Here is a 26241-nt window from a genome sequence, read left to right on the forward strand (position 1 = left end):
ACAAAACCACACCAATCCATTTACCAATTTTGGCATCACTGGTCATTCTTTCAGCCATTAGAAATGAACACTTCATAATCATGGTTTAGTATTGAAATGGGCCTGTATGAAGCTGGATTGGATGGATTTTTACCCTTTAGTTGTTACAGCTGTCATTGCTTTCTTCCTGGATGTTGGTACTCTTAAAATACTGTTACGCAAAACCTTCCAGATTAATTTTTCCAACCTAGCTTCCAAATCTCCACAATACTATATTCCTGGAGACTTTCTATAGATTGGTGTCCACTCTTCTCATCTCCAACTATCCCAACAGTTGAAAATTGAGCCTCATGTGCCTCTGACATTGGCATATTTAATTTTTCCATAAGCATTTTACATTTTCCCGATTCCATATTTCCCTGCTTTATACAGACTTTTCATAGACTTTCCTAAACACTTCTAATACCTCTACAGGATTCAACTTTCCTTGTTATATAGACTCCCCAAGCTTGGCGACAGCCCCTCCTATTTTGTTGCCAGAGTAGTTGCACTAACTTTGTGCTAGTGTTAACAGTTTAACAGCAATCTTTCTCAACTAGTGTGCATTATCTAGGTAATCCTTTATTTTTTGCTTATTATTCTGCAGTTGATCCTAGTTATGAGAGCTTTCCCCTATTCTGCAATAACTAATTTGTCAGTCCCTCTAAATTCTCATTACTTACCCATAGCTCCCCATTTCCTATATTTCCACCCTATTTTTAAACTCCACCTTAATTGCATCCTACTCCAGATCTAGATTTTCAGAAGTAATTTATTATCTAACAGATCCCTTAATCTCCACTACCTCTTCCTTAAATTCTTTCAGAGGTGGGAAAGCAGTCTCATTTCATTACACGGTTTTTATTTTAAACTACTGGCACATGATCTAAAAGTTATTGGGTGCACATCAAGACCTTCAATTAAATGTACATGTTCCTGTGAAATGCAGCTAGTCTAGCCCAGTTTTCATATCTTGGGAATATGTAAAATTCACTCCGAACTAGTATTACTAAATTCACATCTTCCATGTCAAATGTTAACTTTCTTCAAAAATCTACCTTGCTTTGTTAAGCTTTCCCTTCTGGACCCCCCCCAGACATCTTCACCGCTGCAAATCAAATCCCATTCCCCACCTATAAGTAACATTCCTTACTGAAAACTAATTTAAGTCAGAAGTTTAAGCTCCAGTAAATTAGCTTTAGGTGGAATGCAAATGCTAATGTAATCCTCCTCCCTTGCCAAGAGCCCCTTAGCACTACAAATATGGCATAACCTTTATCCTCCACTATTGGAAGTCTTCTCGCAATTAGTGCAAGTACTCCTCTGTCCCAGATATTCTGCTCAACCATCCTTTAAACCTTTATCAAATTTACATGTTCAGTTCTTTACACGAGTCTCCTGTAACGTATCTGCATTCTACATTAATATAGTTCACTATTCTTTTGTATTTATCAGAGACCACTGACATTGGAAGACACTATATAGAAACAGCCATTGTATTAAATTCCCACCTTTCATGTACAGAACCTTTTTTGTCAAATGTCTACACAGATTAGCAGGTTGAACTCCTTTCTAGTCATTCGTTTTAGTGTATGCCGCCTCTTACAAAAACTGTTTCACTGAGAGCCCTCAACGCCCCCAAAATACTAAATTTAATACTAACAAAACTATGTACACTTTCAAATATTGAAAATTTTACCCTCCTAAAAGCACACTTCCCAACTGACAGCCACACAAGACTTGAGTTAACCCAAAAGAAAGGTTATCCATGCTACAACACATGGTGCAGCCTGTGCTACTAAGTTAACTGTCTTAATCTCATCTCAACTCTCCCAGCTGGGAAAACCCCCGAATGCTTTCAGAACATCCTCTAGCCAGTTTCTCTTCTCCTCCTCCAGCCACTCTTCAGGCTAACCAATTTCTCAGACTGGCGCTCATGTCTCCATGCAGACATAAGAATCAGTCATCTCCCATCTACCAAATCCTGTTGCTGCTTCAACCAACTTACTCTTGATTCTTCTATTTCAACTCTTATGCTCCTTTCTTTCACTCCAACATTTTCCATTGAAACACTGGAAAAGGTTCCACAGGTACAGTCTCTCTCTAGACTATTACCAGAAAAACAAGCAGAATCTCCTGCTTCACAGCTCACTTTGAACAAACTTTTGCATTTTCCCCTCAGCATGTACATCAAAAAATGGCTTTGCCCCTCCAGAGAAGAATAACCTTGAAGACAGCTGGGTACAGCAGTCTGAATCACACCCATCTTGACATGTCCTTACTCTTCTGCCTGGTCTCCCACTTGGTATTTTGTCCTTCTGCCAGTTGTCAGAATAAACTTCTGACAGTAGGATTGCATCTTCACTAAAGGTCTAGGTTGCTTTCAGGATTGGATCACGCACAATGTTGCCCTTTCAGCTAACAACTCCTGCTGTGAAATGCCAGTCCGTTGCTTATTTGTGCTTGCATAAGAGCAATGCAGTCTGCCCAAGCTTCTCTGGTATAACTGAAATTCTCAGGTATTCCCTACATGCGCGGTCCTCTAATTCTACTACTTGAAATCAGACAGCCTTTTCATTTCAACCAGATTATTGCAGCTTTATCACCTCATCTGAATATCTATTTAAAGCTTCCATTTTTTTTCTCCAGGCTTTTGTAGTTTAAAATGAAACCCTGATTGAGTTTATATACACAAAGTGTGCGCAGTTGTCATACCTTCCTGTAGGTTACTGGAAGGTATGTCTGGGGATTCCATGTTTTTGCTGAATAGCTGCAGAACTTTCCCTAATTAGAGCTTCCTCACTTCTTGTAGCCGATTTTTCCATGTGTTCCATTTTTTTCCCGGCATCCAGGTAGTACACTTACTAGCCAGTTACTGAAATTTACCCATAAACGCAAGTCTACTGGCCTTTTCAGCTTTTCACACAGAGCCAGGGTTAAGCCATTACTCAATATGCAGCCATCTTGGACATCTGCACAGCATCATCCATGAATGCCAGTTTACAGGCTTAGGAAGCTTGTCAGGAGATCATATAAATATAATCCAACATGCTGCCAGTGATGCACATCTATCTGCTATTCTCAGAACTGAAAGATATCAAGAGTCAAATTATAATAAACAGTATAGTCACTATTGTGACAAGGCTATTTGCAGTTTTACTGATCCAGAAAACGCAAATGTTGGTAAATGGGTAGCAGCACTACCCATCACAGATTTAAGATAGCAAAATTTTAAGGCAAGAGGGACAAGTTTGAAAATCAATCCAAGGGACAAACTTGATAAGGACTTTTTCAATTTAAAAGACAAACTTGCAAATCCAAAGGCAAACAGGCACAACAGAGGTTTCTAGGAATGGTAGTGTTTTGCAAGCCATGCCTCTAGGAAGTGTTAGACCAAAATACAGCAGGCCGGGAAAATGAGCTACAAACAAGAGTTCCTAAAATAAACCAAACCAGTTACTAATGCTCTGTTAAAATACTATAATTTGATTAATCCTGTTGTGTTGCAATATATGCTCGTAAGAATGTTATATCAGTAGTGAAGCTACACAGATTACCAACTGCCTAACTGTTGTATTTACAGCTATACAAGATATTACTTGCATAAAAATGAAATTGCTAGCAACACTGTATGGTTCAAGAAATTTCATTGTCTACAATGAAATTCGGGTGGAAAGAGTGATCAAAAAGCAGTCACAGCACCAAGTGTGCATAGCACCTCAGAAATGATAAATACTTCACTCTACAGAAGTATGATTGATTCCAAGACTAAAGAAGGAGTGTTCCAATATGATTCTCCTTTCAAGAAAAGTTGTCTAGCACTACGATTTTCAAAAATAGTAAAACTGGTCATAATCAAATGCTATAAATAACATAGTACATCTGAGAAAAAGTGCAAACAAACAAAAAAGATGCAATGTTTTGGACAGAGCGGTGGTACCTGCAATGCATACAATACAGAGAAATACCAGCATAACTCCAGAGCAGAATCGGGTGACCACAGCTCCAGATCAGAATAGAGTGACCACAACACAATTCCAATTTAGAAATGCTATACTCGGCACAGATTTCCAAATTCTTTAGTCAAACTGAAAGTAAAGTATAATTAGTATATTAAAATCTTTTACAAGCGATACACCCAGTGATCTTGTTAGAGCACTGGTTTTGTAGCACTGTCAATAATTCAGACATCTGTAGGTAGAAGTTATTCAACAGCACTTTTCCCCCCAATTATCCTCAAATGGGCAAGTGGAAAAACTACCCCAAATGATACAGGAAATGATAGGAAGATGCAGTTTTATAGCAAAGAAATTGGCTGTGGAAACTACTTCAGGAGACATTATGCAACTCCTCCAAACAAAGCAGTACCACAGAAGAAACTGTCCCAAGCAAAACACATTTCCTAAATACAGCCCTATTACAGGGTTTTATACAAGACCACTGAAGAAACTACAAAAAGCTCTTCCAAAAATTACTGATTGAGAAGTCTGTTATTGAGAAGCATCTTTAAATATGGGATATTTATGCAATAAGCAATGGCATTTTATAGTAGTAAGCTTTACACATGAATTTTAAAACACTAGCACCTTATAGCAAATTAGAGCTTCCAATGTTTTACCAATGCTTCTGAAATCAGCAAGTTCTCTTACAACATGCAAAAAGTTTCATGCACAACTGAGGTTTCTATTAACTGCTGTAACCAGAATAAGTACAAATTATCACCAATTTCCATTTGTGATTTCAATGACTCTCCACCTACTTCTACTATTGCACAGTTAGTCAGCATGTTCAATGCAGGCTCACTGTACTTTATTTATGGAGCCATAGCTACCACCAAATCAAGTCCCAAACTTCATTTCTTGTCAGAACTCCAGATATCAAAGGTTTGTGCATGGGCTTCTACCTCACAGGGCATGCTGAGGTAGTCAGTGTATGCTAAGGAAGGGGGAATGTGCAGAGTGAACTATGGCAGATCTTAATTCTTGTATTTTAAGTGACCAATTTAGACAGACTGCTACATTTTGCTATATGGTGTCTTTATACATTGCAGGGTGAGACCTAACATTACACTGCACAGCTCCACAACCTTCTCAGATAGGCATGCAAAAAGCTCAAACATGCGAGTGCACAGAAACTAATTTTGTGCAAACTACAAAGTGACTTATCCAGCAGCAATGAGTTACACCAGTTCACATGGACAGGGACTGTGCAGTCAAAAAAGTTATGACATCCTCACTACTGTTCAGAGTTACAGATCACTTTCTCTAATAAACCTTAATGCATGCTGCCTGAGCTAGCTATAGGGATCTGTATATGCCAGACACGGAATTATGAAAGCACTCATACCACATGGAAGTTCAGAATGCTCTTCCTGCATCCCTTAAGCCCCCTAGCATGACCACTACCACAGAAGAGCCCCTTAAGGTAATATCTAGGGAGGCAAGGTATTTTCATGTTTTGAAGTACCCGTCCTAGCTACAAATAACTCCCATTAAAAAATGCACATTTTCAATGTGATGTATGCTGGAATTACACTTCACAGCCCTTCACTGATGTGCTTTCACTGACAACTTAACTTAAAGGTAAAGCCTGTAGTAAAGTTCTGCAAAGACAGACTTACAAAGCACTGGGATTGTAATCCTGCCACCACAAAATTTAAGAGCCAGCATATCAGTATACTTACAAAGCTAGCATTGTTTTGCAAGTGTCAATTTAAAAAATAATAGTGTACCAAAACCTAAACAAGAATACTTACTGGAGACATATAATAGGGTGTGCCAACAAAGGAATCCGCAAAACTTGACTCATGCTGCAGTATCCTCGCAAGTCCAAAATCCCCTAGCTTCACATTTTGCTTGGCATCTAGGAAGACATTGGGTGGCTTGATGTCCCGGTGCAATACAGTGTGGCCATTTTCATGTTTTCTGTGGCATTCTTTTAATGCAAGGCACAGCTGAGTAAAAATACGAAGAATAAAGTCTTCATGTAGGTAACACCTGGAAAACAGTTGAAAAGTTATTTATATTAAACTAAAGGTTGATGAACTTTGTACAGTGGAAATATTATGAAGATGGTGTTAGACAGCCAAATACCAGTATAACCACTTTTATTCTTGGAGTAAATTTATGCAGACAGTACTTATTGGAGTGGCACATAAGTAGGGTGAATTATTGAGCAATGCATGCAAAAGCATTTTACAAGTGCTCCCAAAAGCAACTATACTAGGATGGATTACCAAATTTAGAACACTACCCATTTATCATTTTACAGGGAAATGAAACTTGTGCATGGCAAAACAGTACAGCCAGCTCTACTAGCAACAGCAATAATGGGTAATGAAGCAGAAATTCCTACAGTATCAGGTCTGCCTACAAGGGATCCCACCTCTTGCTGATTCAGCTTCACTTCCAGTCATCGCAATTCTGCACATATTCAGAAGCTCCAGTGCTCAGTGCTCACACCCATCTTGCCAAAGGCAAACCGCATTCAGCCAGACATTTAACTGTAGATGTCCAAGTACAAGGCTTCAGTCCTGGACTGTGGTTGTTAAAGGCCTAACTACAGTAGCCAACAACCACAAAACATGGTACACTTTTGGTGTCATGAATAACCACAGGCTATGACAATGGTTCCAATGCTAAAGCCACAGGAAAAACAAAAATGTACAAAGTAACATACAGATAAATCCATAACTAAGCACCCTTAAATTCTTTCCAGACATTCTGAAAAGTCTGAAGTTAACTGTAAAATCTAAGATAAACCTTCCCGATGTGTTCAGACTAAAGCTGTAAGTGTACCAATGGGATGGTAGGTGGGAGGCCATCTTGCAAAAGCAATCTTATTCAGAGCTAAAAATTATTATACCATACTTGGTATAGTCATGTAAAAGTAACTGCTAACATTTGAAGACTGAAGCAGGGTTCACAAATAGGTGTAGTGTCTAAAAAGCAGCCCATGATTTATTGCCAAAACATCCTGTTAGATCAGCTGGCAAACTCAAGTAAATGTTTCTAAAGGATGCAGCAGTCCCTTCCGATTTGCTGGGGGAGCCTCAACCTCCCACTCAAGGAGTTTGATGTAGCAACAGTTTGGCTACTAGGACATTCCTGTTTCACAGATTGAAGTTGACGTAACTGGTCTCCAACTTGTATTGGATATTCTATAGACCATCTACAGCATAAAGTTAAAATATTTAAATGGATTTGAATAAACCAAAACATATTCCTCAAAAAAAAGGTTAGTTGCTATTTGCACCTGTACTTTAATATTAAGCCAGAATACAGCAAAACCTATTCTGCATCCTCGTGCTGTACTTCAGACTTGCCCACCAACTGCCTTAACATTTCAGTTCTCAAAAACTGAGCGCAAATGGGAAGACAGACTGCCCCTAAAGGTAAAAATGCAGAAGTTCAGGATTTTTACATAGTTACATACCCCCAATTTGCCATCTACTAGGAACATGTTTGAAATTTTAACAAGTTGGCAGATTTTGAAAATCCCCTACAGAATACTCTGCCAGAAATGCAGCCATTTTCCCCACCCCATAACCAAGAAAATTTACCATAATGTTCCATGTTGTCCATTTCCATTCATCTGTTGGGCTCCAAACATCAGATCTCTCTGCCATTACTATAGCTCATGGCCACCAAAAAACTAGAGCTCCTCCCTTACCCATAATGCACCAACACCTACCAAACCTCAGATCTTGTTTGCAGTTTTACATAAAGTAGAAATACTATTTAACAGCATAATCCATATCTGGAGCTCAACATGGACAGTGGTATCCTCTCATTCTTCCAGAATTAATGAACAAGGTTGGGATTGCTGGTTGGAAAGTTGAGGAAGAATGAAAATGAACACAGGTGGCATATTACAATAAGTACTTTATCAGACATCAATTTTCATTCTATCCTCAACTGCTGGGACAGTCCCCAACCCCCTAAATTCCCGGGTGGACTAAGGATATTCTAGAGCAGTTTATCTTCAGAGACCAGCTCCAGTTTGTAAAGAGTGATTAAATGCATTATGATTGGCCCAAGTTGCAGCCACACACGTGATCCAAAGAAGTCCTAGACAGGAACACAAGTTGCCATGAACCTAGGTGAATGGGCTCAATGGTTTTGGTAAGGTTAGACCCAACAACTTTTTGTAGGTAAAGGATAGGAAATCCAGCAGCCATCTGGCTAATGTCACCTTTGCAACTAATTTGCACAATTTAGAATCTGCAAAGGACACAAAGGGATCCATCTTCCTAATTTTTTGTTCCAAGTAAAAATGTTAAGTCTGAACATCTAATAAATGTAGCATATATTCAAGTTTGTTTGCAATTTTTGGAAAAACTGGTAAATTAATGGCCTGATACTTGATTCTAGCACCATGTAGCACCACTAGATACATGATTCTAGCCTTATGAAAAGTTAAGTAGCGAGGTTTAGAGGACAATGCTGGATGTTCTGAAATTCTAACAGAGGTAATTGCCACTAGAAAGTTTTCCAGGTCAGGAATTTAAGATCACATTTAGCTGCTGGTTCAAAGGCAGAATTAGTACAAAGTTTAAATTCCATGGTGGGGTAGAACTTTATATGGGATCTGAGCAAGAAGGAGCCTCAAAATATGTTACAAAGTTTAGATGAAGCCAAAGAGGAGTTCAGTTAGCAGTAGTCTAATTTTCTTATTGGATTTGAACTCTAGTTGAGAAGCTAGCTCAGTCAAAAATTTGACAGAAATTAAAGTACTTTGCATTGGAGTTGAGGTGTCAATGCTTTTCTGCTGTGCCCAAAAAACAAAGCTTTTCTATTTACTTTATAGTTTTCTTGCAGAAGCCTTATAGGAAGAGAAGTGTATGATGGAAAGGGGAAGAGAGCACTGGTTGTCTGGCTATTGATGGAATTTGAAAAACCACAATATTAGCTTTAGGTTTGAAATATCCAGGTGAATCATGCCTGTTAGATGAGAAATCTGGAATCGGATCCAGAATTCAAAGTGGGTAAAGATGAGGCCAAAGGAAGGGGAACCAAATTTGTCAAGGACAGTAAGGTGCAATAAGGATGACTTTGCTCTTCAACCTGGAAGTTTTCTGTAGAAATTTTGGAATTGGGGAATTGGCAGGCAAGCATAAAGGAGACCAGGGGGGACAATGGGAGAGTATACAGCATCAGTCAGCAATTCCCCTGGAGGAGGGATTACGGCAAAGCTGCTGCATTTGTTTAGGGAAAAAGCAAAACAATCGCAGCAAGGCTGGCCCCATTGACAGAAAATCTTTTGTCATTTTCAAGTTTAGAGACCAAAGAACAGACCTGGTCAATTTGTTTATCAAGTTGGACTTCCCCAGAATGTGTGTTGCTACAAGAAAGCAATTATAGATCACCCATTGCGACAGAGGGCTTCTCAACACAAAGGGTAAAGACTCTGTTCATCCTCGTTTGATGCAACTACTGACATTCAGTCTGAATTGCAATCATCCTGAAAGGGAAAGTCTTGGAAAGCCTGCAATGTTAAGAGCACTGCAGATGGCACACATCCTGAAGGTCTATCTAGCATAGTCATCTTTGCTCAAAAAGGGCAGAATGGACTAACCGTGACCATCCAAAACTTTGTAGGTCTAATAGACTTGTTCAAGTTAAAGATCCAAAATTGTGATCAGTTTTCTTTGGCACACTCCTGTTAGACCTATCTGGCCTGGTTGGACCTTTTGAATGACTTTTCTAGCAGCGTTTGTATTTCTAGTGCTGCTGCTTTCTTCGGACTGGGTGGAACATTGGGAACTTTACATACAAGTGGAGGTGGTAGGGAAGACTGAATTAGATAACCTCTGGAAGTAATCATCTGCATCCAACTGTCTTAATACGTCTAGCCAGGTTCTCTGGTTAGAGATTAGACCCCCCCCCCCACTGCCTCCAGAGGGGGGAAAATTGGGCCTCCTTTCAGCAGCACTGATGGGTTACAAAAATTCAGACTCTTGGTTCTGCAGGTCTCCTCTGCTGCATGGGCATAGTCATCCATTCGTGTTTCCCCTCCACCCTGTAGGAAGTCTTCATGGATCTTGGAAAGGACACAGGGACTTCCTGACTCACATTTACTAACCACCTCGTTTATTCCTAGAAAAGGATCTAAGAGTAGGTTGAAAAATATATGTTCACTCTCCTTTATTTGCATTACATTTAGAACCACAAAAAACAAATGACTCAAATTTAAGGATATTGGTATGGTAGTCAAGAGAAGATGGCCATTTGCAGATATTTTACACCTGACAAAACCAGAAAAATATTAGTGCCGTAGAACCAAATTAATGAAGCTAAAACAAAGGTAACAGCAGTAAAATTATGTACGCACACAAGTTAGTTCAGCAATATCTATTTATGGGGACATAAAATGAAAAAAATTAGGAGCAAGAGTTAAAAAAAATATTCTGGTGTGGCAGCTACAGGTACGTGGGAAAAGACAAAATAAAACCTGAGAAAATGGAAGCTTTGTTATATGCATATTGACAGTGAGTGTGTCAAAAATTAGTTTTATAGTCCCTTTAGTCTTATTACACAAGTCAGGCATATTTTAAAGTTAACCAGATGAGAAGCTGTGGATAGCAATCAAAGAAACTGACTACATGGGAAGGGAAGACTGGAAGAGTAAAGTGGAATACGTTTATTTTTCCAGTAGAACAGGGCGGATTGGGATTGCCCAACTTGAAGGGGTATTTCAAAGCTACAGTTAAGGGTCCTATACATAGCACAAGCAGAAAGCAAGAGGAGAGGGATGCACAAACAGGGGGAAGCTCAAGAAACAAGGGCTGGGATTTTGGATGCAGGCCTTTGAGAATAACCGTAAAGATTACATCACTGAAATAGCAGAAAATATTTTAACCAAGCCAACACGGGAAAGGAGAAAGGAATCTGCCAATAAGGATGACTGCAATTGGGTATATAGACAAGAGGGGGGTGGAATTTATTGGAGAAAATTGGCAAAGGTATTGGGAGCACAACTAGAGTGGGAAAGATAACAGAATGGGAAGAGGCCAAGAATTTATTTGCACTACAGATTAGAGATTACCCATCAAGAATTGATAGTGTAGGCAAAAAGAAATAGGGGGGTCCCAAATGAAAGGCCAGCACAGGTACAGTTTAGTAGAATGTAACACCGAAGTCGCCATTAAAACAGGAATTAGGGCATATAAAATAATGCATAACTACAAGAATCAGAGGTTAGAAAGGATTGGGAAGAGACTGGATATGCAATTCACAAAATGTGAGGATATACAATGGATATAAAAGGTGTACACACCAGTTAATGCCAGGTTGTGATATAAAAAAAGGAGACCACAATAAATCATTTCAAAACTTTTCCCACCTTTAATGTGACATACGTCCTGTACAATTACATTGAAAAATAAAAATCCGTTGGGGAGAATATAAAAATGTACAATAAGCTGGTTGCATAAGTGTGCACACCCTTAAATACACGAAGCACCTTTTGATTTAATTACACCAGTCTTCTTGGGTACACACCTGTCAATTAGAGACTGATTAACCCCAAATAAAGTTCAGCTATCCTAGTAGGATTTTCCTGACATTTATGCAGATGCCTGATGCAGCAAAAAAGACATGGTTTGCAGAGAGCTTGCAAAGCATAAAAGGGATCTCATTGTTGAAAGGCATCAGTGAGAAAGGTACAAAACTTCCACAGCATTGGATATACCATGCAACACAGTGAAGACAGTGGAGAAAATATGGGACAGTGATGTTGCAAAGAACTGGACGTCCCTCCAAAACTCATGAAGACTAGATAAAAATTGGTCAGGGAGGCTGCTAAGAGACCTGCAGCAACACTGAAGGAGCTGCAGGAATTTCTGGCAAGTACTAGTTGTGTACCACGTGACAATCTCCTGTATTCTCCATACGTCTGGACTATGGGGTAGGGTTGCAAGATGGAAGCTTTTTTCTTTTTTTTTTTTCCCCTCACAGAAATATCCAGGCCCAGTTAAAATTTGCATAATACATAGTGTGTTGTAGTCTGAGACAAAGGTTGAACTTTTTGGCCACAATTCCAAAAGGTACATTGATGCAAAAACACTTTGCATCACCAAAAGAACACCATCCCCACAGTGAAGCATGTTAGTGGCAGTATGCTTTGGGCTTGCTTTTCCTCAGCAAGAACTGGGCTTTAGTCAAGGTGGAGGGAATTATGAACAGTTAAAATACCAGGTCACTTTTGGCCCTTTTGTTAGAAAGACGGATGAATTTCACCTTAACACTTACCCCAAGCATACATCCAAAACAAAAAAATGGCTTCACCAGAAGAAAATTAACTTTTTGGACTGACCCAGACATAAATCCAATAGAAACTCTGTGGAGTGACCTAAAGAGGGCCATGCACAACACATGCCCTCACAATCTGACAGATTTGGAGTGCTTTTGCAAGAAGCACTGGCAAATATTGCCAATTCAAGATGTGCCATGCTGATAAGACTCCTACCCAAGAAGACTGAATGCTGTAATTAAAATCAAAATGTGCTTCAAAGTATTAGTTTAAGGGTGTGCACACTTATGCAACCAGCTTATTGCATGTTTTATTTTTCCCCACATTTTCAATTAAATTGTACAGGTTATGTCACATTAAAGATGGGAAAAGTTTTGAATTTATTGGTCTTTTATAGGTCACAAAAACTGGCATTTTAACAAGGGTGTGTACACTTTTTATATCCACTGTACGTCTGTCTCACAAATATGCAACAAAACCTAGAAGACTTAGAATTTCTGCTTGGAACAGTTTACATAGCCATTTATATCCCAAGGAGGGTGGCCAGAGAATTTTTCCAGGGAAGAGAAGGTTACTTGGGAACATTTTCTGGGTGTGTTGGGTTGGCAGACTAAGGATTCCCTGCGGGATGCACCGAGATGCTGGATGGGTGGACTGGTATGAGTTGAGCTATAATACAGAATCAGACTTGCCTAGACATGGTCAGGCCTTGCTGGTCTAATTATGGTGGCTGCCAAAAAAGCAACCACTAGACAATGGAAATCAAATCTTACCAAACTATATTAGAAGTACTAAATACAGTAACCAGTAACACTGGAATGGAGCTGTTTAGTAAAGGGTAGGCACAAACTACCTGGGAATTGTGGGAATACATACAGGGAGGGATGAGATTTAAAAAGAAAGCATGACTTAAATGAGCTATGTGATGTTTGACTGAAAAAAAATTGGGTAGATAAGAAATGCACGTTTGCAACCGGGAGAATGTCAATATGGTTTGATGTAAATGCTTGCAACTAGGATTGTCAGTGTGATTAGTTTTCATTCATATAAATATAGGATTGCAGTCGCCAGTGATGGTTTCTTTTAAAAGGGGCAGGAATTGAATAATTTATGTAATGTTGCTTCGGTTATGTGATGCATAGCAATGTATGAAGTATGTTTGTTAAATTTATACAAAGTAATTTAAATTAAGTTTGCCTATGTCACAAGTGATTATTCAATAAAGGTTAAAAACATACACCCACTGCATAGGTTTTCCATCTTCCACATCTGGAGTGTGCCCTTCACTTTTGGGCCAATCAATGAACTGCCAAAGGGTGCACTGACAAAGGAGGACTAGTTCCACAAAACCTCCCAACTGCATCCAAGCAGGTCTCCTCAGGGAAATACCACAGCCCACACAGCCCTTGAGGAACCTTCAGCTGCATGAGAAATGAGCTACAGACGAACTAGGACTACACTGAAGGGTAGCCAGAGGCCACAGGAGAGCCTTGGCAGCAGTGGTCCCTGAAAGGGATTTTGAAAGCTCCTTGTAGAAGTCACTTTGTAGTCTTGTATAGTGTGCCACATACTTCAGTGACCCAAGGGCAAGAGTCACTGAAGCATACACACTCCCTAAATTTGTCCAACATACTAAACCCCCTGTTAAGGGGATGGACAGAACTTCGCTCAGCAAGTTCCTTCTGGGTGGCGACCACAACAACCACAGCATCTACAGGCACCCCCTTACTCCAGAACTCCCTACTTTACAGGTGGAGCCAGAATCCAATCTGGTATCTTGAGGACTGGCTCAACCGAGTCAGACCCCTTCCAAGCCCACCTAGAGATAGCAAACTCATCGGTGGGTGGAGTAACCCAGAAGGTAGATGGGCCAGCTCCAAAGGCTTCCAGAAATACCAATTCTTCTGGGAAGATTAAAAGAGGACCAACCACCTCTACTTAAAGGATCTCAAATAAGTCTCCAAATAACTTCAGGTGGTGATCTTTGGGACCCTTCTTTGAAATAAGTATCCTCAGTGAGACCCCAAGGGGAGTTAAAGTGCTTCCTCTTGTACTTCCTCAGTGGGATTCTCCAGTGAAGTATCAGATTTGATCTGGCTGTCCCTGTGGTGTAGAATGAAGTGGCTCAAAGCAGAAGTCTGAGAACCAAAGGGAAGATCCAAGGGAGTGGGATCCATCCGTCCTGCCAGACTAGAGAACAGTCTTCACTACCTCAAAGGTAGAACACTCCAGGGAAAAGGAAAACAATGGAGCAGAGAAGCCAGGCTTCTGGGCTATTGTTTCCTTCTGCCCAGAGAGGGAATTCAGAGCCAGCTGTCCAATATAAAGGCTCCAAGGGGCAGAGACCACTCAAAAAGGACAGTTTTGTACCTACCATAAATGTAGATGTCCGATAGGTATGCATCTGCAGTCCTAACATATGGTTGTCCTGCCTCAGGCAGCCCTTGATCGGCAGTTCCAAAGTCTGGGTCTGGCCTCGGCTGATGTCGCACTCTACCCGACGTCATAGCTGCTGTGGTATAAAGGCATCACCCAACGCCATTTTCCTCAGTGTTTCTTGCCCCAGATGCCAGGTGCCCTCTAGGAAGGCTAAATTTGGATAAATGCAAGTAATTCCAAACAGTAGAGAGCAAAAATAATAAAATATATATATATATATATATATATATATATATATATATATATATATATTAATATATATTATATATATATATATTATATATATATATATATATATATATATATATATATATATATATATATATATATATATATATATATATATATATATATATATATATATATATATATATATATATATATATATATATATATATATATATATATATCACACATACATATATACAAAAACAAATACACCATAATAATTTCCCCCAGCTAGCTAACAGAGGGGTAAGTACCCTAGGAATACCACAGAGGGGAAGGAGGGTGGGTAATCCTGACTGCAGATGCATACCTATCGGACATCTACATTTATGGTAGGTACAAAACTGTACTATGTCCTTCAAGGATGCATATGCAGTCCTAACATATGGGTAGAATACCATAGGCAAACTGGGGGAGGAGGCACTAAGATAAAGATGGTGTAGTCAAGATCCCTTGCAACACAGCAGTTGCAAAACCTGCTCGGGATCTGGAGTATAAGGGAAGGTTATAATGCTTGGCAAATGTATGCACGGAGCTCCAAGTAGCAGCTTCTAAAATGTCTTTGGTAGCCACTCCTCGTAGGAAAGCTGTAGTGGTGGCTGTAGCTCTTGTGGAATGAGGTCTGATATTTTCAGGAGTTGTCTTTCCATGAAAAGAGTAGCAAAATCGTATGCAATTTCCTATCCATTTTGAGATGGTCTGTTTTGAAATTGCTTTTCCTTGCATTCCTGTTGCATATGCTACCAGAAGTTGGTCAGTTTTTCTGTTGGTCTTAGTTCTGTCCAGGTAGTAGCGTAATTGTCTGTGCACATCCAAGGTATGTAGCAGTCTTTCCCCCCTGTTCTGTGGGTTGGGGAAGAATGTAGGTAAATGAATTGCTTGGTTCAATGATGCTCTGGAGACCACTTTTGGCATAAAGGTAGGGTTGGTTCTCAGAGACACTATCCTGATGGAAGATAAGGAAGGGCTGTACTGCCATTAATGCCTGTAATTCAGATACCATTCTTGCTGAAGTAATTGCTAGCAGGAAAGCAGTTTTCCAAGACAAGAACTGTAAATCTGCTGTTGCTGCCGGTTCAAAAGGGGGAAGTGTTAGCTTTTACAGCACAAAGTTGAGATCCCATGTAGGTAAAGGTGGTTTCCTTGGAGGCTTTACGTTTTTGATTCCTCAAGAACGGTCTGAGTAGAGGATGAGAGAAGACAGGAGGATCCATGTTGTATTCTGCTGAGATTGCTGATGCATGAATCTTAATGGAGGAGTAGGACAGGCCATTGTGGAACAGTTCTGCTAAGTATTCCAGGATGTGTGCTATGTTTGCCAGTGAGACATTTTCCCCCTTTGCTGCACTCCACATGAGGTATCTTTTCCATTTGGCTGAATAAGTTTTCCTTGTGGAGGGTCTGCGAGCCTCCAGGATAATGTCCTTAACCCTCTGAGATAAATCTGGGTTATTTTGTCTTATGCAATATTCCAAGCAGCTAGCTGCAGTGTTTTCAAGTTTGGATGTAGGATCTTGTAGTTGTTCTGTGTTAGGAGTAAGGGGCATAGAGGTAGAGGCCATGCGTGTGTCCGAGACGTGCTTCTCAGTAGCGGGTACCAATGTTGCCTCGGCCAGTCTGGAGCTATCAGGATTACCCTTGGCTGATCCTCTGATCTTCAGTAGGACTTTGTACATCAAAGGAAGAGGTGGGAATGCATATGCTGTCAGGTTTTTCCAGCTGAAGGAGAGGGAGTCCACCCTCCAAGAAAGTGGGTGGTATGCTCTTGTGCAGAATTTCTTCAATTGGTGGTTGTGTGGGGAGGCGAACAGGTCTATCTCTGGTAGTCCCCATTTCTTTGTTATGGTTTTGAAGATATCTGGATGCAGCATCCATTCGTGAGCATCCGTGGTAGTTCTGCTTAAGGTGTCTGCTAGTGAATTTTCTTTTCCTGGTATAAATGTGGCCTGAAGTTGAATGTTGAGATTCAGGGCCACATTCCACAGGTCCATTGCCATCCGGCATAGAGGATACGAGTGTGTACCTCCCTGTTTGTTGATGTACCACATGACTGTGGTATTGTCCGTCCTTATCAGCAAGTGACCTTGAAGGAATGGTTGGAATGCCTGGATTGCATGTTTCACTGCCAGCATCTCCTTTAGATTTGTGTAGATTCAGCTGGTCTTGGGTCCATAGGCCTTGTATGCACTTGTCCACCATGTGTGCCCCCCAGCCTAGGTCTGAGGAGTCAGTGGTGGTCTGGATTGGATGAGGTTTGTGGAAAGGCAGTCCTTTGTTCAACAGACAGGCCTGAGCCCACCACTGGAATTCTTGCTTCAGGCATGGAATTATTGGAATCTGGGCTTCTAGACTGTGCTTGTGTTGAGACCATACATTCCTTAGGTACCATTGCAACTTTCTCATATGCAGTTTGGCATGCGGAATCAATATTATGCAGGATGCCATGTAACCCAGGGCTTGCAGGACTTTCCTTGCAGTAAGCTGAGTGTGTTAATGTCATGAAATATACTGGTAGTTGCTTTTGTTTTAGCCATCTGAGTTGATGTATCCAGTTCTGCACCCAAGAATGTTATCCTTTGGGATGGTACTAGTCTTGATTTTTGCATGTTGACTGTGTATCCCAAGGCTTGCAACAATTGTATGACCTTTTCCAAATCATTTGTTAATTTTGCCTTGTTGTCCACTTGTATTAGGCAGTCGTCCAGGTATGGGTAAATCTGAATTCCCTGAAGCCTGCAATGAGCAATTACTGATGCCAGGCATTTTGTGAATACTCTGGGTGCAGTAGATAAGCCAAAGGGCAATGCTGAGAATTGATAATGCTCTGATCCTGCAAGAAATCTGAGGTGTCTTCTGCAATCTGGTCGTATAGGGACGTGCAGGTATGCCTCCTTGAGATCTAGAGTCACCAGCCAAGACTCCTTGCCCAGCATGGGAAGAAGTTGCTGGAGGGTCAGCATTTTGAATTTTGGAACAATGAGGTATGTGTTCAGAGCGGACAAGTCGAGAATAGGTCTCCATTGATTTTCTTTTCTTGGTACAAGGAAAAGCCTGGAGTAAAATCCTTGGCCTTGTTCCATAGGCGGTACCTTTTCTATAGCTCTCATTCTTAGTAAGTTGTTGATTTGTCTTGGAGCGTCTTTTTTGGCTTGGTGGTAGGTTTGGCATTCCTCTCTTTTTTTTTTAGAGTGTGGAAGTGAAACCTGTAGCCTTTGTCTATTGTTTGTAAAGTCCATCTGTCTCCTGTAATGTAATGCCAGTTGTGGGAGAATAAAGCTAGTTTTCCGCCCAAGGGTGCTTCCAGCTGTTCCCTGGTAGGCAGAATCAGAGCCAAGTCATTGTGTCTGTCCAGTGGAAGTGGTTGTAGTTGAATCTGTGGTAGTACTTCTCTGTTAGGTTGCCACTGACGTCCCCCTGTGGGCACCCCTGGATTAACCTCTGCCTCTTGGGCGTCTATTTCTGCGCCTCTGTGCTCTAGAGGTGTCTGGAAAGGACCAATTCTTCGAAGGCCAATTTCTGCTAAACCTCGGTGGTTGGATCTGTAAGAAATCCTTGACTGTTTGGACAGATTTAGCTTTTTCCTCCACCTTCTTTAGAACGAACCTCCTGTGCAGGGGAGCCAAACAAACTGTTTCTCCATAGGGGCATCTAGGAGTTTTGACTTAACATGGTCCGGTAAGGATTGTTCTTTAACCAAGCATGCCTTCGAATCACTGTTCCAGTCATAGCTGATCTAAAGGAAGCCTCCAGTGCATCAGCGCCACATTTTAAGAAATGGTTACTGACCTGCTGAGAGTTATGTACCAATTCCTGAAGGGACTTGCGGTCTATCGGTTCAGGGGAGGACAGTTTTTTATTTAGCTGGTCTAACAAAAATTCCTGGTACTGAATCATGTGGAATTGACAGTTTAAGGCCCTGGCCGTTTCAGGATCTGCCACAGGAGCCTTATACAAATGGTAGTGTGTGTCCGGGACCCTGTAATATCTGTCAGGCTTGGCAGGGGCCGGAGGAAGAGAATCGGGGGCAGTACAGGCATCATTATATGCATCAACAACTGTTAGTACTGGAGGAATGGCTAAAGGCCTATGCTGTGGTAAGTGTAAGAAAGTCCTTAGCCTTTTCCTTGAATCTGAAAAATCCTGGCCCTGCCATTGAAAGTGTTCCCTCATAGCATGTAAGGTTTCCCCAAAAGAAAATTCTTCAGGAGGAGAAGCAAAATGAATGGAATCTTCTGCATTAGAATCCTCATAAGGAGAATATGGGCCTTCCTGAGGGTCTGAGATAGTCATCCGAGGAATTGTCTGTGGAAACAGGTTCTGGGGGTTCAGTCCTAGGCCTCTTCTGGAGGGGGTTGAGAGGCCCTGTCTGGGTGAGGTTGGGATCCCCTGATCAAAGAAATGAGATCCTCAGCCAGGCTGAGCATTTGAGAACTAGAGGTAGGCCTGTGTGAGGAAATTTTAGCAGGTAAGGCCTTAGAAGATTTAGCTGCTTTAGCCCTGGCTAAAGCCTTGATAGACATGGATGCAGGGGGTCTAGCAGCCCCACATGCAGGGGTAGATATGTCTAAAGGAATAGTATCTGACAAATCCTGGGTGCTTGCTTCTGTAGGAACAATTTCTGGAGCAGATTCAACCATGCTCTGTGAAGCCTCGGCTACCGGAGGCCTGTTTTCGGCCGAAGGAAGAACCGAGGACTCTGTTTCAGCCGAAACAGAGACACTCGCGTTTGGCCTAACCGTGGTTTCAGCCGAAACCGCGGACCGCGATTGTCATTCCTTTCCCTTGCGTTTAATTGTGCTGTCGAGTCTCAGACGGCATTTTGTAAGCAAAAGCAGGACCAAAAAACTCCTCTGCAAACTCTGACCGACGTCTAAGCGTCCGTCTGTTGAAAGCACAGGCTAAATAAGCTGATATGTCGTGGTCTGGGCCTAAACAAGGAAGGCAGTAAGAGTGGAAATCCTTATGAGGTATTTGTTTCCCACAAGTTAAACAATTATTTACTTTGACATCGGCTGAGGCAAGAAAGAGTCCCCAACGGGGTACTTAGCTTTTTAGAAGTCTTCGGTAGTAGAAGTCTCTGGATCTGACCGACCGGCACTTGCGAACAGCTTCTGCTTCGGGCACCGCGCGGCAAGAAAGATGGAGGAAAATGGCGTCGGCTAATGCCTTTATACCACAGCAGCTATGACGTCAGGTGGAATGCGACATCAGCCGAGGCCAGACCCAGACTTTGGAATCCGGCCGAAGGGCTGCCTGAGGCAGGACAACCCATATGTTAGGACTGCAGATGCATCCTTGAAGGACATCTAGAGTCTGCACCATCACCTCAGATACAAGGGAGCTTCAGTTCCAACAATCTGGCTGGTGCTCCGACTGCTTCAGATCCAAAGATAGGAATGTCTTTGGATATGAAGCAGACTGAACCAGAAGGCTAGGATCCAGCAGCACTGAAACAATGTCAGACCAGAGAAGAAACTTAAGAGTGGTAGATGGATGGGTATCCTGAACAGGAAGAACTTAACCAAATCTGCACCAAGAAAAAACTCATCCTGGCCACAGCTTAGGCTAGCTTCCTCTCAATCTACCAGAAGTCTAAGGATTATGGCTTTGACTGCCAAAGTTCCAAAAAAGATGGAACTCTGGAAGGTACTGGAGCAGCAGGACTGTACCTAGTCCTAGGTAAGACTGTTGGATCCATAGTGCTCTGATCTGAAGAGGGAGCAGTCAGACCCAGATCTGAACCAGACATCTTATCATCCAATTTGTGTTTTTTTCTTAGGTGGTGCCAGGGAAGAAGTTGACTAACCTGATTTAAAAGATTTGGAAAAAAAAAGTCAGTCAAATTTGGAGGGCTGAGCTCCAAGCAATAGCTTCAGAAAGTGATGTAGGGAGAACCCTTTTAATATCGGCTTATTTTTTTCAATCTACAATAGTCTGTGGATTAAATTGACATATCGGCAGTGAACTAATATGATCTAGGCCAAAACAATAAATGCATAGAGTATGCACGTCTGATAATTGCAACTTATGCCTACACTTCACATTTCTTGAATCCTAAAGGGCCTTTTGCTGACATCGTGAAATATCTAGGCTAAATACAAGGGAGAAATGTCCCTTTCCCCCTGACTATTTTACCACCAACAATGGTACTTACAATACACGAAACTGTGCAGAAGTAACAAAGGTTACAGATAAATACCAGCAATGGTAAGAAAAATTACACCTAGTGTAAGACAAGGGAGGATATGTATAGAATCTATAAAGTTAAATACAGGAAAAACTTGCCTTTTTTGAAAAAGTTCTCTAGAGCCGAAGGCAACCCCTACTGATTTGCAAAAGTGGCAAACAAGATGAGGTATGGTAGGGGTTGGATAAGGGAAGAGATCCACAGCTTTTTGGTGGCCAAGCTATGGTAATGGCAGAGTCAGATCCATGGATTGGATACGAACCCAACAGTTGATGGAATGAAAACTGACATCTATTCTTTTGAGCTAGGACACAATCTAAATTGCCTAGGTAGACAGAGTAAGGCAATATGCTTTAATTCTATTCGCTGCTAGAAAAGCATTTACTAGAAAATGGAACTAAACATCTGAACAATCTAGTTGAAGAATTAAATACTGTGAAGAGAAAGCACTAGAAGTGGGATCTTTAGAAAGACATTACAGAAAAATGTAACTTCATACAATACGTGCAGAAAAATGCTCAGGAAGTGAGGTTTCAGGGAAGGCAAGAATTGTGCTAGTCATGTAAAGATGGAGAGAACAGTAAAATCTTACAAAAGATTTCCCTCTCCACTGTTTCAGTATCCATAACCTAAGGCATCTCCTGCAAAGACAGCCCAGTGTCTGGCCAGTATACCAAAGCCTTTAATATTTTTAGGTTCAAGTCATATGCAAGAATGTGAGTTTCCACCAGAAAATGGCTGGAGGAGATCACCCACTCCCACACTCATGGCTTCGCAACACAGGGGATAAGACCTGGTTCCCCTCAGTTTGTTGATGTACCAGACCACAGACTGTCAGGATCACAATAGTCCCTAGAGTAAGATGGGGCTGGAGAGCCGGCAATGCTAGAAGCACTGCCCTAGTCTCCAGGGCATTGATATGCAATGGAGTCTTGTAGGGGGACCAAATGCCTTGGACAATCCTTCCTGAACAGTGCCTCCCCACCCTAGTAGAGAAGGTTGCTGAACTAAACTCGCTTCCCTAAGCAGTCCATTGAGCGGGACTCCTTGCTCGGTGGATGGACTGAGGGGCTCTCCTGAGCTAGTTCCGTCTTCGTGGCTGCCGCCAACATGGCATCTATGAGGGACCCTTGCTCCAGTGTGACCGGTCTGAGGGGGGGGTGTCCGGGCATTTGGGTATTGGCTCCACGGTGTACAGGTCCTTCCACGCCCTGGTGGTAAGGTCCACCAAGGGGTTGGCCGGATGGGACACCCAAGAGGTAGACAGGCCTGCTTCGAATGCCTCCAGAAACACAGACTGAGGAAGACTTGGGGGGCAGACCACCCACCTCTGATCCTCAGCATCTCCATGATGTCTCCAAAGGAGACATCCTCAGGGGGTAATCATAGGGAGCCTTCCCCTTCATCCAAGTCCGTGTCCTCAGTTAAGAACTCAAGGGAGTCCACGTGCCTCCTCTTGCACTTATGCTTGCGGGGCACTTCCTCGGGGGGGGGGCAGCTGTCTGAGGAGGCCTCGCCAGCAACATCCTGTTCCAATGGAACTACCTGGGACATTGAAGCAGGCTGTCCCTTAGGCTGGGTGATGGGAGCCTGGCCCAGCAGAGAGGGAGTGCAGGGTGGAGCAGACAAGGGCCGGGGGTCCAGATGCTCTCAGAGCCCTCTCAACTACATCGAAGGCCGAGGGGGAACCACTCTTTTTGGGCTCAGAGTCGGCTCCCACTCTGATCCGATGAAGGGATCAGAACCGGCGCAGAGACCATCGGATCCGAAGGACCAGTGCGCTCAGACCTGGACGGAGCCGAAGGCACACTGAATCCCTCGGATCCGAAGCTCGGGCCATGGCTCAGAGGTTGGATCCGAAGTACCAAGTACTGTTGGCGCCGAACCACCCCCGGCTAAAACACTGCTTGGCTCTGAACCCGGGTAGCGGGTCGGAGAAGGAGCAATTGGAGCGAAAAATGGTGTCGAGCTCCCCCCCAAAGGGGGGGGGGGGGGCAAGAGCACTCCCATCTGCAGCTGGGCCTGGATGAATCTCCACATCATCTGGTCCAAGTCTGCATCAGACATGCCGAACGGCGATCTCGAAGAGGCCACGAGGCAGGTCTGGAATGCCGCCTCTATGACCTCGATGGAGATCGAGCCTCCTCCTTGGGCCCTGGGGGGGACAAGGAGATCAGAGCAGAGGAGGAGACCTAGAAGCAGTGGAGGGAGAAGCCCGCTTAGCTGGCGGGGCCGAAGCGGAGGCCTCAGCCCGCCGCTTGTGGTGCTTCTCCCTCAGTTTCTCCCTCCTAGCCTCCCTGTCCTCCGGCGCTTTAGCGGGAGTTTGAGTCCCGGCCGAAGGAAGAGGGCAGGAGTGGCAACAACCACAGCCTGTGGTAGCGCCACAGGAGCAGTGGAGGCCAGAGCAGAGTCCGGGGGCAAAAGTCCCACTAGGACCAGCTTCGACCTCCGCTCTTTCAGTGCCCTGGGGTTGAACGCTGCACAAATGATACAGCCTGAGGTGAGGTGTTCAACCCCAAGGCACCGAACGCACCGAGTGTGGCCATCAGCCGAGGGAAGCTTATGGCCACACTCTGTACATTTAGAAAAAATGGCTTTTGGGGCCTCAGCCATACTTTAAAGAAAAAAGGTAGTGCTACACAAACACACAGGCCCCAAAAACACAACACACCAACGACCAGCGAAGGGAGGGAAAAAACTAAGTAAAAAAATGTTATACTACAGGGAACACAACTCTTACACACAAAATAAGGTAGAGACATTTGACAGAAAAACAGACTTAACTGACTATTTTTTTCTACAGCTCAATGGAATCCAGCCATCCACAAGCACGGCAAACTAGATCCGAGGTCATGGAGGGTTGGCAGGGGATTATGGGTGAGGGGAGGAGCTAGGAGCTCAGATCCTTTAGCTATGAAACAAGTTGCCGGCTCTGATCCGATATCGGATCCAACACCCACAGGTTGCTGACAAATGAAGTCCCTACTTCAGATCAAGAGAAACACCAAGAATGGACACCATCAAGACAGAAGATCCAGGCAGCCTGGAGGTGAAGATCAGTGTACCAATAACTGCCTCAAATGGTCTGCCAAGGATGCCAAAATCTACACGAACAGTCTGCGCCAAGAGGCCAGTGTTGCAGCTCTGTCAAGTAACAGATGCATGAAGCATCAGCAATGGCACTGCCCAAAAGACTAGGTGATACCTCAGCTGTGAAGCCACCAATGCCATGGCTGAAAAGGAGCCAGTAGGGGTGTGGGTCGGCCAACTTTAGAAGTCCTTTGAACAGAAGTGAAAAACCCATCTCCATTTCTGCTTTCAAAAAATACAAAAACTACAATCCTCCAGAACATAAACAGAAGCCAGATGTAAGGTGGGCAGAAGTGTTTTTTTGGAAACTGAAGCAACAGGGGGGGGGGGGGGCGCTAGGCCTCCTGCATAAGCAAGGGACAAGTACAGGAAAAACTATTCAATTAAACTAGAAAAATAAACACAAATTATGTAAATGACCCAAAATATTTAGTCCATCCCCAAGAATATGAGACTCCAAATAAAGCATTAGCTGTTGCAAAGATTGTTCCATTTGCTATGGTGACAAATTATCTCAGGTTGCTGAAAGTTTTATTTGGACTGATTAAATGGATCATATAATTTCCTGCAGCATTAAGCTATATGGTGCACAGCTCATTTGTAGTGACGTACAAGCGAGTTTTGCCTGAATTGCAAACTGATAAAGGGACTATAGTTGATGGCAGACTGGTATATGCCCTCCATGAATTCTCACAACCTATTAGACCCTCTGAGAAATATGGCTAAGCCCCACCATACCACAAGTTGGGCAAAAGGTCTTTTTAGCTGTCCTAGAGACAACAGTAGGCAGGAGCTTATAGCAGATATACCAAAGGAAGCTCAGTTTCCAGGTTACAGATTAAAAGAAAAACCCAGCCAAGCTAGATTTTCCACTGAGATACCTCGAACAGAAGGTTATAGGGGATACATGCAAATGATCCCTTAAGGACATCAGATGTTTCAGCTATATGGCAGTTCTGAATACCCATGATTTTTCTTTAAATCAGTTATCATAGGTTACCACGCTATTGGCCCAGAGGCCCTTACAAGCCTAGTCAAGAATTAGCCCATGTTCTGAAAAGTCAGCACCCTGATGTCCCTTGTCCAGTAAGAACACAAGTGGAATCCCATGGATGTATTTTCTGTTCCCCATCCAGTTTGCACTTAAAGGGTTAATGAGGTACTCTGCTTGACATGGAGAGGAAGTCTATTCCACAGAAGGGGGAATCTGGGGCACCTGTCCAGCCACCAAATCCTATTTATGTCCAGACGAGGTTGAGATTGCACATGCAGGTTACTCTAGTGAAGCTAGACTTGCTGTGCACCAGTCCCATCAAGGTGGTGCCAGAGACTGCTCTGTATGCCGGAAGTCACCTCTGAGGAGTTTGATTAGCGGGACAGGGCTTTTAGCCTGTGCAGGGTAGATGTTAAAGGCCCTGGAGGCTCCTTTGTGAGGAACCTCTGGTCTCTCTAGCTGCTGCATGTGCTGTGAGGTGCATGCCAAATGGGGTGTTGTACTCCATGGGTCTTAAAGACTACAGGGACGTTATGACCTTATCCCTAGATGAGATGCCCTTAAGGGAGGCCATGTAGAAAACTTTCTATACAATGGAGGAAATATGGTGGTAAAAAGTCAGTTTGCTATCAACCTGGGTGCACAAGTCCCTCATGACTAATAAGGTCTTAAGCATGCAATTAATGTGATAATTTGTGGATATGTTGCTGTCCCCACAAGGGATGATGCATTTGGCAGTTTGAGGCAATGTTTGTCACCAGTGGAGCAAGACCCTCTTGGGGGATGTCCAAATCACTAGGGGAACTTATGACCGCACCCAGCTTGCAGTCATCTGCAAACTTGGTCAGCCATAGCCCACTGGTTTTGGTCTGCACCTCAGTAAACCCCAACCAAGGACCCCCCCTCCCCCCAAGACTGAACCTGGGGTGCACTGCTCATTACGGATCTGCTTGAGGTAGCTTCCCCAGTTTTGACTAGGTGGGTTCTACAGTAAGCCAGTTTGCTACCCCTGGTAACCTACAGAGTGATGCCT

The 26241-nt window shown here is 42.8% G+C and overlaps 1 protein-coding gene across 1 annotated transcript in view; it reads right to left on the reverse strand.

Moving 5' to 3' along the window:
* Window positions 1-5755: 5755 nt before the first annotated feature.
* LOC122800291 (serine/threonine-protein kinase Nek2-like) overlaps window positions 5756-26241 on the reverse strand; it is a 136655-nt gene continuing 116169 nt past the window's right edge. The window contains exon 3 of the mRNA XM_044069971.1: window positions 5756-6014. Within this exon, the coding sequence (XP_043925906.1) occupies window positions 5756-6014 (259 nt within the window). The remainder of the gene's footprint in view (window positions 6015-26241) is intronic.

The sequence above is a fragment of the Protopterus annectens genome, chromosome 1.part0, assembly GCF_019279795.1.
Source record: "Protopterus annectens isolate FY-2018-M chromosome 1.part0, PAN1.0, whole genome shotgun sequence".
Lineage (NCBI taxonomy): Eukaryota > Metazoa > Chordata > Ceratodontiformes > Protopteridae > Protopterus > Protopterus annectens.